Source organism: Buteo buteo, chromosome 10 (assembly GCF_964188355.1).
Source record: "Buteo buteo chromosome 10, bButBut1.hap1.1, whole genome shotgun sequence".
Classification (NCBI taxonomy): Eukaryota; Metazoa; Chordata; class Aves; order Accipitriformes; family Accipitridae; genus Buteo; species Buteo buteo.
Genome location: NC_134180.1, coordinates 3,111,159 through 3,125,202, shown reverse-complemented (window position 1 = coordinate 3,125,202; position 14,044 = coordinate 3,111,159). Strand labels below are relative to the sequence as shown.

The following is a 14,044-nucleotide window of genomic DNA, read 5'->3' as shown; positions in this document are numbered from 1 at the left end:
GTGCATAAGCAAAAAGGGGTTTACTCTCAATCCCTTCAGCAGCTGCATCTAGTAGGGAAGAATGTATTTTTTTTCCCCCTTCCGTTCGTGAGACTGTCTGCACTGTTGTTGAGGAAATCCTGTAACTGTTCATGCATGTGTATAGCATGAAGGTATACACATATATGTCTCACTGTGATTACAACAGCAGAGCCAACAGGCTGCAGAATGACTACAAAGCCCATCCTGCAGAGTTTGTAACAGCTGGGGCCCAGGTTTCCACACTCCACAGTATGCCAAGGTAACAGCTTCTGCAAATGACAGCTCACATTCATCTCGAAGCCGTGGAACAGCCTCCATCTTTATGCTAAGCATTAGTTCTGAAAGTGAGAGAAGAAGATGGAAAGGAGGAGGAGGCCTTGCAAGGAAAGATAGAGAAAAGACAAACAGGAGAGTGGGTGAATGTAGAAGCAGGGAGGAAAAAGAGAGGAATAGATGTCAGCATGCTAACTTTGTCACTGTGCAGATTAGTGGATTTGTACTTGGTCCTTTTAACTTTCCCAGCACTTAAAAATGCGGATAAAGAGGAGACAATCTTTGCTGTGTGAAACCTAAGGAAAGATTAAGGATGGCATCACTCCAACTGAGCAGGGAAGGGGAGGGTATGCTATCAAAACTGCTTCCTTGACACTCTTCAACAATGTCTTGGCCCAGGCCTGCAGCTAATCACTGTTCCCCAAATTTTCATGAACTGAGTACCCCAGCTGCTCCTGCACAGTCAGTTAACAAAGCTACGGAACAAGGTCCTATTAGGCAAACAGAATGGGAGTGCTTGTGAAAGCAGCACAACACAGGAGCAAAGCACACAGTAATAATGTTCTGGTGGGATCAGCAAAGTGCGTAATTAGTCAGGCAGTGGGGAGATGTAGCTCCTGCTCTGTCATCTGTCTCTCTAGCTGACGTGTATGATGTCAATACTGGAAGGAAGAGCTGCAAAAAGACAAGTACAAAGAACTTTGGTCCCTAAGGACAGTCACTGAGCTCAGCTCGTCATTTCCCATACACTGCAGCTTTCTTTTGGTGAAGAGTGCCTTAAAAATGCTATGAGAATCCAGGGGATTTGTGAGGGCAGCAGCTGGAGGACAGCCTTCTCTCTTGCCACTGCTTGTAGCTAAATTCAAGGGGTAGAAACTTTGAATATGACTGCAAGGGCAATCTCCTGACAGGTGCATCCCACCATGTACCGCTAACAGAAGGTTAAATGCCATGCCAGGCAAAGGAGCTACACAAAGATTTAAGTGCACCTACACAAATCTGTCAGGCATGACTGGACCATGGGCCTGCATGCTCCAAGGCAGCCAGCATCTTGACAAGACAGAGCTGCCAGGTGGGAAGCAGAAGGGATATTCCCTGCTACAAGGGGTGGTCAAGGGCTTTGCCATGTGCCCTTTATGTCTGGTTTTTATTTACTGCTTTATGTTGGGGATTTGCACACAAATTTCACTCTGCACTATTCAGGATGCACTCACTGTCTGTTTAAACAAAAGGGTTTAAGATGCTCTTGGAGAGAACACTGAAATTGCTGAAGAAAAAGCAACGGGCATACAGGCAGAGCTACCACTTGGCCTTACGAGGATCACACACTGCCTGGAGCACCTAAAACTGTTAGCCATGCTCACTGCAGAAATAATGGCTCTCACTGCAAGTACCCCTATTCAAAAGCCCATGGCTTTTCTATAGCACCTCCTGCTGATGGCTTCATCAATAGCCAATGCTCCCAAGCTGAACTCCCTTCAGGAGCTCTCAGGCAGTTATCCACAATACCCTTTCTGCCAGGATCACTTGCATTGCCCTGTGGTTTGAACAGAGAACACCACGTATCTTTTCCCATAAAATGGGTCAGTATTAGTGAGCCACCTAGCTTAGTGTTTCGCACAGTGATTTTACAGATCTCCAGGGCAGTAACAGTAACCATCCAGAGGCACCCACAGCAATGGCATATTGGTCCCTCCCGCACACCAAGTTTACGGAGCATATTTCAAACAGATGACACGAAGGAGGCATCCATGTAAACATCCTCTACAGGAGGGACAAGTGAAAAAAAGAACCAGAACAAAATGGAGGGGGGAACTGTTTTCTGGGAGAGTGCATGGAGCAAAGGACCTCTGGAAAGAGGGAAGATACCCAGAAGGGCAAAATAGATATCCTGCACAAGGTAAGAGACTGGCATTGCTGCCAACTGTGTGAAAGCCAATGCAGATGCATAATCATCTTAACCTCAGTCCCTTAAGTGATTCCTCAATGAAGAAGGTTTTCTTGGGTGTCTAGATGAATGGTGCCACATTTCCGAGGAGAATGATGAGTTTCTGGTGCTGCTCATAAACCTGGGGAAGGAATTTTTATTGGAGGGGAGGGAAGATCATAGCGTCATAGGATAATTCAGGTTGGAAGGAACCTCAGCACATTATCCCATCAAACTTCCTAAAGTGGTCCAGTTTTAGCCTTGTTTCTTCTTACATCACAATTTTATGATTCTCTGGGGTAGTAACAGCAAACAGATCTGACAGGTCAGAACAAACCAAAAAAAAGGAGGACTTTGTGCCTTGGCCATGCATTTTTTAACAGCATTCCCACTCATCTGAAGGAAGGGAGAAGCTGAAGGGTCCCTTCTCCCCTGTGACACTGGCATGCTCTTTACCTCGGAGGACAGTGAGCTTGGCATGGACGGTGACCTCCCCATGAGGGTTTTGAGCAACACACTCATAAATGTTCTCATCCCGGGGAGTCCGGAGGGGCTGGATCCTCAAAACAGCGCCTGCACTTTCATCGAATTCAATTGTCTGGGGGATAAAGGAAAAGAGAGACACACACATAGTAAGCCTCCTTGGGTTGCAAGTAGAAGGTTCATTCCTGCTTCTAAAGGAGGCACCAGCATGTATATAAGCACGCACACTCACAAACACACTTCAGCAGCTGCCCCACAATCCCCTACACAAAACCGACATGGTCAACTTGTGTCTCCACTGACCTCAAGGTGACAGAACTGTTGCATGCCAAACCCCGACTCTGACCACTGACCCACCAAAACTGCTATGTGCACCTCAAAGGCTCTGAAAGAATGAGCCATGGTGACGGCGTGTGTGGGGTGGGTGTTCGGAGTACAACTGTGATGAAGGAGGAGGAAATAGACCAAGTGAAAACAAAATAAAAAGGAACCCCTGCCTTGTTCCTCCATCTGCATGGGCAGCTGACACCACAAAGCTCCTCTCAGCACACAGCTGCCTGGCAGGGCTGAGTCCCACAGCAAATTCCACAGGATGACCTCCTAGTCCTTGTTCCTCCACTCTCATTTCTATCTAAACAATGCCAATTGCTTGGGTCTGGTTGCCAGCAACTGTAATGTTTACTCCAGGCTGTCTCAGGGTTAAAATAATGAGCCATGGATGGGTATGAAAGGTGCATTTACAGAGCTGAAGAAGTACCAGCTTAGTTGGGGTTTCTTAGGGAAGGAAGAAGGCAGCTTTATATTATATCCCAGGAGGGAGAAAAAACCAACAGAACAAAAGAAACAACTCCAATAACCTAAGTGAGCCAAGTTCTCTCTTGCTTTGGAACAAACCCAGCTGTTGACATGGCCAAGAACTTGCATTTCACTCCTCCTGCTGTTAAAACTCCTCCCCTTCCAAACCTCCCTTTATTATTGGGTCTAAGAATGGCCAAAGAAGAGCGCTAGCTGCTTTGTGTCAGTCTCTCTCTCTTTATACATACACAGACACAGATTTCAAGGACATCTCTTACCTCAAACCTCTGAGAGTTCACTTTCTTCCCTTTCTTGTTCCAGGTGACCCGTGGCTTTGGGTCTCCAGTTGCTTGGCATACGAAGGAGGCCACCCCTCCCGACACACCAATTTGGTCCACAGGTTTTTTAATGAACACAGGGGGACCTTTAAGAAAAAAAGAAATATCATCATTGGCACAAGGAAAGACAAACTCTAACAAACACTGCTTGTAATTAATGGTAGTATTATCACTGCTATTCTCTAATGATCCCAGATGAAATTAAACCTCTTGGCCTCTTAGGAACAAACAGTCTTTACCTTCATTTTACATATGGAGAAGCTACAGCACAAAATGATTAAGAGCCTGATCCTACAAAGAGATTTCAATGCGATGATGTTGCAAGGCCTCTTTTACTTCTGAAAAGAGGACTTTTAAACTGTTTTGCACAGGGAAAATTGCCCTTGCAAAGCCCAGCTAATTACCAAAAGCTGGTAGAGTTGAAAACAACATCTAGAAACCCTGAACTGCACTCCCCAGATCCTAGCAGATGACCACCAAGGAATGGGGGAGATTTATAGGAACATACCCAAGCCAGGGGTAAAAGGTGGGAGATGGACCCTGAAACAAATGGAGCAGGAACTTGGCACACAAGAGATCTTGAGGATGATGGTGTGAAGCAGGCTGATGCCAGTGGCTTTAGGATGTGAAACCTCCTTGGCTTGTAGTACCTCTGTTTTCATCTGCAAATCTTTCCTCTGGCCCTCACTGGTACATTTACACAGCACCAGGCACGCCATCCTTTAGAACAGGCAAGTTGATAGGATACAGCCCAACAAACTAAAGTTGTGATCATTTCAAAACAACCCAGTTGTCAAGACCAAGAAAATGGCCAGCCAAGTCTGCAGTCTGCTCCTGCAGCTCCCCGTTCTCCTCTTCTCCCCCTTCTCATCATGAGACATCTGAGAAAACCAAGGAATTCACACTGCTGAAGGAAGAAGCCAAAAGCTCCTCAAACTCCTCTCATAACCAGATGCTCAAAGGTGCAGTGATGCCTGAACAAATACACTCAAAGAGCCTAGGGCTGCATTTTAGCCTGACTGGACCCGAAGGAACAACACTTGAGGTCGCAGCACCTCTCCCTCACCCCTGTCACTGATTTCCATCCATGTCTGACTGCCTTCAAGAGCACCTCTGCAAGGAGGGGAGAGGATGCTGGGATGGGCTTTCTGACCAAAGAAGGTGTCAAGGGCCTTCTCATGAGAGGAAGACGAGGCCAGGAGTGTTTGTGCAAAGCCCATATTGCCTCTACCCTCAGGGAATCCTCCTTCGTGCTCTAACCTGTTTTCCCTGCACAGTTTCCTCTCATCTAGTTAGTTTAAAATTTATTGAAATATTTAAATCACAAGGCCACAGCTGTGTTCAAATAAAATCACTCAGATCATAAAGTTCCCGTCTGTTATTCTTGAGAAAAGCAGACCACATGACTCTGAAATGTGTATATTTATATGTACATATTCAGAGTCTATAAAATAAGATGTAAACAGCCTACCAAAGAGCTTAAGAAGAGGGCAAATGGTAGCTAGAGAGAAGTCTCCAGGGTCTTTTAGGGGTCGAAAGACAAAAGGAAGCATTCTCCCCTTCCCTGCCTGGTGTGGCCAGCAGTATATAAATAAAAGCCACTCAGCAAGCCCATGTGATGCAATCAAGCATTTGTTTCCATGCTGGAGGTAAATACAATTTGCTGGAGCTGTTTACGTCCCACCGAATGCTGTGTGTACAAAGCATCGGATTTATAAATATCCAAATCTATATTTAGAGGTCAGAGTCGTCTTTGCAATGTTACAGCTAAAGGTTATCAAGCAAGTGCCACTGGAGGTACTGGCACTGGGGAATCTTTCTTCCATCTGAGAAAGGCAAAACCAAAACTTTGCTTCAGGCTAAAATATACATGCTCACTCTGCCCGCAACCTGACTTCCTTCCTCTCTTCTCCTCAGTTCAATATCTGAAGAGTTTGCAGAAGTCAATTCAGAAGGTACAGCCAAAACCATCTAGGGCTTTTAAGAACACCGTATTGATGCAAGTTCATTTCCTAAAATAAAAGCCCCTAATAATCCTTAATGTCACATATACATTTAAATGGGCGCAAGCAGTACAGTGAGAGCACAGATGAGGAGAAAAATAAGGTTCTATTTCTGCCCTGAAGAAAGGGACGGTGCTCCAAAAAATAGTGAACTTGGAGTGATTGCTCAGCATCCCTTTTTGGGGACCTCTGTTGACTCAGTGTGTGGTAGTGTGTGGTAATAGGGAAGCTGAGCTGCTTTGTGAACGCTGCTTTCCTGAGCTCACTGCAATGCTTAACTGCCTACGATAAACTCACTCGTAGACAGCGAGAGACAAAAGAAAAGAAACCAAACTAAAATCCCTATCAAACAATCTATTAGATTTTGCTACTCACTTGGAAAATCGGTGAAAATCAAAGCTAAATTGTTGATTTAAAAATTGCCCAGGCCTCTGAGCTCCAGACTTTGATTCTTCTCCCCCCTGCCAGATCACCCATTGTGCTCTCCACCTATGCACCCCTAGTCACTGCAGCACTTGTCACTTCAGCCCACGCCAATCACAGAACAACCCTCTCCCCTCTGGGAAAGAGAAAGCCAGCGCTATCGCAGGCAAGGTGGTGATGACACAAAGCTGAAACAAATTCCTACGTGCTGCGTAGGACTGCCACAGCTCTGCCGTGCCAGGTCTAGCTTGCAGCGAAACATGCAGTTAGAATTCAGTTTTCAGCTCTGCAAATTGCTTTGAAAGCCTCCAAAAGCAGGAACAAGGTGCCATGTGAAAGTGAAACACTATCAGCCCACTCAGAGGGGCTTATGTGTTTCCCCTCATTTGCCAAGATTGCAGGACCTCTGTTTTAAATAAATAAATAAAAAACAGACAGGCATTTTCCAGATGACATACTTGCAATCCAGGAGATTTTATATCTCTTCACCAATCTTCCCTCACGGAGAGTTGAGAACAAGTCAGTCTTGGAAAGACAGTTGAGTTCCACCTAGGTTCAGTGGTCACAAGAGATTTTTCTTTTTCCACTTTCTCTGCTTGCAAAATAGCAGAACCTGGTTTTTTGCAGTATCAAAACTGGAATGGAAAAACCTGGAGCTTAAAAGAATTTTCCTACTACGAGAGGCTTCCTGCGGAGTCTGGGTCTCTGGAGAGAAGGTTGAAAAGACCGGATGACTGCTGTGTACCTGTGATTCTTCTCTACAGCTTAATGGAAAGCCATCAAGTCAAACTGAACCCTTCACTCCTGCCCACCACCTACGCACTTCCCAAAAGCAACAGCCAGGGCAAGTGACACGCTGGATAGTTGCCACAGAATGCAAGGAAGAGATGCATATTCACCGTCCATCCCGTGCTCTGTAATTGCATCCGCAAAGACGATCAGCATGCACATTGTGTGCCCTCCGACCTAATCTCTGCCACCCCTTCCAGATAGCTCTGCTCCTGCCCTGTGTCCCTGATTGCTGTCGAGGGCAGCTGATGGGACCACGCGCTCAGCCTCCCCATCACCCCTATGCAGACAACCTCCAGTTGGCTTCACTTTCCAAAGCACAGGCCTAGAGAAACATAGGCGGTGCCGGCATCTGTTCAGAAGGGACATGACGCACATTTGCTGCTAGGATTTTGTGAATTCTAACGCAGACTTTGAGAAGAAGCTGCGAGGTGATAAGGGTGGGGTCTCCTACTCATCCCCGAGGCACATGCACTAGAGGAGCACGGTACGACATCAGCCCACGTACAAGGGCTGCACACCAAGGCAGCTTTCCTCGTAGAAGAGGAAAATGTTGCTGCCTCACCTCTCTTTCTTTCCTTCTTTCACATGACACCAAAGCAGAAAAAGTTCTTCAAATGCAGTCATGTAAAAAAACCCCCCAATGTCTCCCTGCTAATGATACACAGATGACAAAACAGTCTGAGAAGCTTTACAGCAAGGAAGCTTGAAAGATGTAGGAGTGGGGAAAAGGAAGGGACATCTCACCCTTTAAACCCAAATGTCCCTCAGGAACTGCTGCCACGGTGAATAGTGGGTGACGGACGAGAAGCGAGGGAGACAGGCTGGCCACCATATGCCTGTCTGAAACATCAAAAGCCAAAGACAGAGAAAGGGATGGAGAACCCAGAGGTGGTTTGAGGGGTGGGAGAGAGGCAGAAGCACAAATGGGCTTAACATATCTGAGCTGACAGCTGGAGGGGAGCAGAGCGCAGGGGGGCGAAAAAAAAAAGCACAGTTATGAACTTGCACAACAGATCCTTCTCCCTTGCCTCATCTCCAGACTGAGCTGGCTGCCCCTCCTCCCAGCACTGCAGGTGGGTTTATGGAGGAACAAGGAGGTCGGGGATGCATTTAGCCTCGCAGACCACACCGCAGGGTAGGAGCAGCTTTCTCCACACTACCCCAGTATGCTCCAGCCACAAAATGGGAGAGGCCGCCTGAAAAGCTGAGGGGAAAACTCGCACCGGCTCAGCTAAGGCAGTCGAATGAAGCCCTGGCAGTGCAGAGAGCTGTGTAAAACCAGTATGGCAGCTGCCAGCTCATTTCCCAGCTCTCTGGGTAGTTTCAGGGCAGGCCAAGCAGAGTTAGCCTGAACCGGGGGAAGGAGAGAGGCAGCTCCCAGTGGGGAAATACTGACTTCCCTGGGCCTTTCTGAGACAAAATGGATTCTCAAAACGTTTTGTGCCAGCCTGCCAGACCAGTACCCTGACATCCTCCCAGCTACCCTCAGCCAAAATGGCTTGGTGCTGGCTTGGGAATACAGGACAATTTGGGAAATGTGGGGTTGGCCAACAGGAGCAGACTGAAGACAGCCCGTTGCCCCTCCAGCCTGGGCTGCATGAGCGCACGCATATGGCCAGAACCTGCCCTACACCGTGAAGCTCTTGAGGAAAAACCCTCAGTCCCGATAGGCATCGGACCAGCCGGCGACACACTGCCCTCCACCTCTCCGCCATGGGGGAAGAGAAGACCCCACACACTTTGCTGCCAAAATGGCCGGGAGACGCAACTGTGACCTAAATTGCTCCTCCCTCCTGAGCTACAGCCCACCAGCTGTAGGGCAGGTCTGAGGCAGAAAGTTGCTCCCACAGGGTGAGAGACAACATGTCCACCATGTCCCCTTCTACCCGCTCCCCACAGGGGAGGCCTGGAGGCACCACCGCCATAGTAACAGGCCTGTCTCACCCCACAGGCACCAAGGAAAAGGCCAGAGGATGGTCCCTGACTGCATTACTGTATTATTTGCCCTTGCTTTGGGAGGGAATGGGCAGTGTGTGTGTAAGCTGTCCCTCTGCCCCACAGGCTCTCCCTGAGGGGGTTGCAGAGAGTCGTCTCCGCATCTCCCCCAGCTCTCTCCCCTCATCTCCAGCCCCACAGCAGGGACCTGGTGCTGGTTTTAGATGGCAAAATTCACGTCCGTGCTTAACATCCCTCCCTTCCGCAGCCCCCTCCCGTCACCCCCAGGAAAGCACCTTGACAATGGACCACAAATAAAGACAAACCACTTATTCTTTCATCTGGCCCCAGCACAGAGAGCAGCGTGAGCGTGGCTAAAAGGGCCCCTCGCCCACAGCAGCAGCAATCCATGGAGACAAAAGAAAGTCAGTGACAAAACGCGTATTTTAAAAGGTTTTGCTTCCATTTTTGGTGGCCCTGGTCTCCGCTGTCAGCGCTCTGGTGGAGGCCCACGCACTGGTCCCACTGACCCATGGTGCCGACACACGAAGCGCCGCGTTTCAGCTCCTCCTTCGCTGGTGAATAAACACTCATTATCCCCAGCCTGGGAAATGGAGAGGGCTCACTGCTGTACCTGAGACCCACCACAGAAACCAAAGTAAAAGGAAGAGCACAGCAGGCAGGCCATTTTCTTGCCATTTGGCTGGCTTATCATAGCCTTCCTAAACGCTTACAGCAGCCATCCTTTTGCCCACCATTCCCGGTCGACCTTCAACAAACGGCCCTGTGGTGCTGAGCCACACATTTCCCTGCAGAGCTGCCCACCGTGCGAGCGTGCCCACACTACAAGAGAGATTCAGGGCACGTTAGCCAATGACAACCTTTATCCTACCTCAAAAAATACTGAACAGATCAAAATTCACCCTTTTTTATGCATATATATACACCTCTACCTTTCAAGAACAAAGGTAATGAGACCATTAAGCCATTCATGGTCAATGTTATTTTGTTGTTAGCGTTAGCACACCCCAATCTGCTCTTCCAGGCTCCAGATGATTCCCATAATCGGGATTCAGATCTCTGGCTCTGACGCAAATTCGGCTGACCTTGGGCACTCACCCTTCCCCGTACCTCAGTCTGCCACATGTAGCGCAGAGGTGACAATCCTCATTTCTCACACCTGCCTGCCTGCCTTGGTCTAGACACTACAAGTAATTTGGAGCAAAGGATGGTCTCCAAACAGATCTGTTCAGCACTCAAAACCCTAGGTGGTATTGCACACAGCTACAGCCTCTAAATACTGTAATACAAAGGAAAATGACCACCAAAAAAAATCACTAGAGACAGAACTCAGAGACCTTCTTCCACATGTACTTCTTGGTGGGAGAAGAAGATAAAAAACAAAAGCCAGACAAAAGCTTTGCAATCTCCCAACAACCAGGTCATGTTAGCTCGAACAGGGACATCTCTCTTCCCTATTTCTCACCCCTTGCTAACTTCAAGAGCAACCAGGAAGGAATCCAACAGTGTTCTCACTGGCATGTAAAGGGTTAAACCACCATCTTCTCCTCTTCCTCCTCCCCCTTCCCTTTGGTTTTTGGGCTGAAACTTTCTGCTGATCTAGTGAAACCCCATCTCCGTTTTCCACAACTGCTGACAGGCTCACGATTGGAAAAGGAGCACAAGGTACTCCCATCTCCCCTCCTAAAAACCTCTCCAGGAACGTGAGATCTGGGTCCAGCCATGCACCGAGTGTTTGTTTGCTGGTTTATTTAGGAAACGTGTTTTACACATGCATGCTGCTGCAGTCTGCTTGCATGCAGCAGATGCATGCCCTGAATTTGAGGGATCGGGATGGGAGTGCTGAGCAGCTGGGGACAGCCTGGGAGGGACAGCCAGAGGAGCAAAGGAACAGCTTCATCACACCAACAAACGGGGTAGCCAAAGAGGGGAGCAGAGGGTAGAAAGGATAGGAAAATCAGGGGCGATAAGGAGAGATGAACAGGGAAAATGCAAGAGAACTGGAGCAAGATGGAGAGGAGGGAGGTGTTCAGAGCCAGAGCAAGGAAGTGAAGATTAGATAGAGGAGACAAACCACGGAGCAGATGAAAACAGGAGAGAGCAGCCAAATTTGAGACAGATGGAGAGTGGGGAGCAAGAATGTGATGTTTGGAATGGGTACGTATTTCAAAGCAGCAGCATTAGGGAGCGGGGGAGCTTGCAAGAGGGGTAGAGGCAAGAAAGATGGCTCCATAATTTACATTTTTCTTCATGAGAGGAGTGAGAGCTGCAAACTGGGAGCAGGACTGATGCAGGCAGTGGGGAGGGTCTCTGTGGAGACACTCAACAAGATTGAAAACACCCCTTGGAGAGGTCCTGCAGAGACTCTGGTCCCCTTGAAATCCAGGGGTTTACTGACAGATTTTGCACTTTTTTTCCCGAGGGCTGTTTCTCAGTGCCTTACAAATAAAATTAAAATGAGGGTTTTCTGACAGAACAAACAAACAGGGAGTGAATTATATTCCATTTCCCCGTCAATAACTTCTCCCCAACCCAGTCGTCTTATCATCATAAAAAGTCCATTAAGCAGTAATTGGGGAGGCAGTAGAACGCAGGGCTGGTCCATGAAACAGAAGCACGCTCGCTCCCCAACTGGCCTTTTCTGGGAAGGCAGACAGGATAATTATAGGCTTCAGACAGAGACTTCCTCTTACTGTCAGCAGCTCTTGGCTCCCTTCAGGGAGATGGGACTGGCAAGGTTGGGGAAAGGAGGGTAAAAAAAGATCCGAGGACGTTTTCTTAGAAGTGAAATACTTCCACCTTGCTACTCCCCTGCTGCTGATCCACCAAAGCCCTTACCTGACTCAGAAAAGCTGGGTTATACACAGGTGCACGCAGGCTTTTCCCCTGTTGGACACTGGGGAATATCACTTGAAAGATTACCCCCTCTCCTTTCTTGCAAGGCTCCAGAGAACGAAGGACAGCAGTGAAGGACAAGACCCAGCACAGGATTCAACATAAGCAGAAAATGGCTGAGAAGGATCAAGAACTCTTTTCGTACCCCTTTACTACACTGGCTGTCCAACCACCCCAACACCCGCTCCTTTCTGAACGCCTGCCTGTGCTGCCAGCTCCCACCTTTCTCTTCAGCCAGGATGAGGCAGCAGACCCTTCATAGCTAGCACCATGCCAAGCTGTTCTTGCCATGAGGCTTGTAATTTTGGGGATCTGGCACATCCACACAGCCTTCAGGCTCCTATTTGCAATGCACTCAGATACAGACCCTTTGGAAGAGGAGGTACGAGCTTGCAGCAGTGGAGGCAGGATGAAACTGAGGCTACCAAAGATCTATTCCTAGTTCTGACACCCAAGGTGAGAAAAACCACATTATCCTGCCTGCTGGAGGGGAAGCATAATCCTTCCTTCTGGTCTATTTAAACTGCTAGTTTTCAGGGATGGGACGGTGCCTTATCACATGGGAACAGCAGCTAGTATGAAGTCATCCAGTTTCGGTAGGACTTCTCCAGGCTACCATTGTACATCTGTATGTATGTAAAGGATCCACCTCTCTCCATAGCGCAAAGGATATTTGTCACTGCCACAGATCAGTCCCAGCCCCAGTAACTGGCACCCTAATACAGCCAAGGAAAACATTCTTCTAACTGTGACTTATGGAAGTGTATAGGGCACACTGCAGTGATACAGGATGCAAACTGCTCTACAGGACAGGACAGAGAGCTGTCACTGTTCTACAGGGAGTGGGATGGTATTCTGGACCTTCCTCTTCCCTCCCTCCCTCCCACTGGAAAACTGGTATCTGATACCTCATACCATGTAGCCTGCACACACTAGAGACTACCCATCCTGTGAGAGCTGTGGCATGGTGGAAGCCTGGAGCACCACATGGGCTTCAGTTTTATGAATGAGAAATAGAGGATTAACACTGGGGGTGAAGAGATCTGTATTTGCCAGTTAAAGGACAGCAAACGTGTCAGGCAGCTGGTGCCCAGCATCACAACGGGACTCTGTGCATAACGCAAGAAAGGATGGAAAAGAGACAGCACTTAACAGCATATGGAGTATGCACATGAGGGAACGTGATCTAGAAGATACAAGACTGAGTTTGCTTTTCAATGCATTCTGTGGCCTCACCGCACAAATATCCTCCCCCCGTGCTTCAGTTTCCCGATCTCCCTTCTCTAACCAATTCAGATGGAGAGCGCTTCAGGTATACTAACCGCTTCTCTCTCCGCTTACTGCCTGCACCCAGCACAGGGTGCTTCCACCCTCCTGCCCTGGTACTAATCAAACTGAGGGGCAAAGGAACAAGAAAGTGGTAATGCAGATGGACCTCTGGCTAGGATTCTCATTCACCTTTTGGCACTACAACACACTGCCAGAAAGGAAGTTCCTCCTTATGACCAGCAAGAGCTGAAGTAGACAAGCAATGCTGTCATGTAAGATGGCAGCCCTGGGATCAGTCACTGAAGGGCCAGCAAGCACAGGAGCACAGGCAGCCTCAGCAACGTGGCAGGCCAGGACCCTGGGGGTACACAAGTGCTTTCAATCAACTGTAACAACATCTCATTCCGTATTTGTCCATGAGTCCTGTAACAAGGCATAATAACCCAGAGCAGAGCGAGAGCAAGAAACCCAAGGAGCTATCCTGGCAACTTAATGAGGGCCCCTTGTCCATCAACGTCATGACAGCAATCCCAGATTGTTTGCAATCAGAGGCTTAAGGCAGGGAGCTCTCCCTTCCCTAGCCATGTTGCTAGGACAGCTTCTACTCCAGCCATGTCATTGATATTGGCATCCTGGAGAAGCTCGATTCACCCCCTACCTAGAAAAGACATAGCTAGAAAGGACTTGGCTCTTTACTCAACTTCCGCTGCTCTGTTTGAGTCACTAAAGAATCAGAGTCTGTGGGGATACCAGAATATGAAAAACCACTCCTATGGGACAAGCCTGAAAGAAGAAGAAGCTTAATGAGCAAGGATCCTAACTCCCAGGGGGCCATGCCATCTTAATATAGCCCAGCAGAGGTCCTGAGC

The 14,044-nt window shown here is 48.3% G+C and overlaps 1 protein-coding gene across 11 annotated transcripts in view; it reads right to left on the bottom strand.

The window, feature by feature from the left end:
• PTPRS (protein tyrosine phosphatase receptor type S) overlaps positions 1 to 14,044 on the bottom strand; it is a 164,553-nt gene that overhangs the window by 77,403 nt on the left and 73,106 nt on the right. For all 11 annotated transcript variants that reach the window (XM_075038011.1, XM_075038012.1, XM_075038010.1 and 8 more), the window contains exons 3-4: positions 3,778 to 3,923; positions 2,678 to 2,819 (exon numbers count right to left, since the gene is read on the bottom strand). In XM_075038011.1, the coding sequence (XP_074894112.1) occupies positions 2,678 to 2,819; positions 3,778 to 3,923 (288 nt within the window). The remainder of the gene's footprint in view (positions 1 to 2,677; positions 2,820 to 3,777; positions 3,924 to 14,044) is intronic.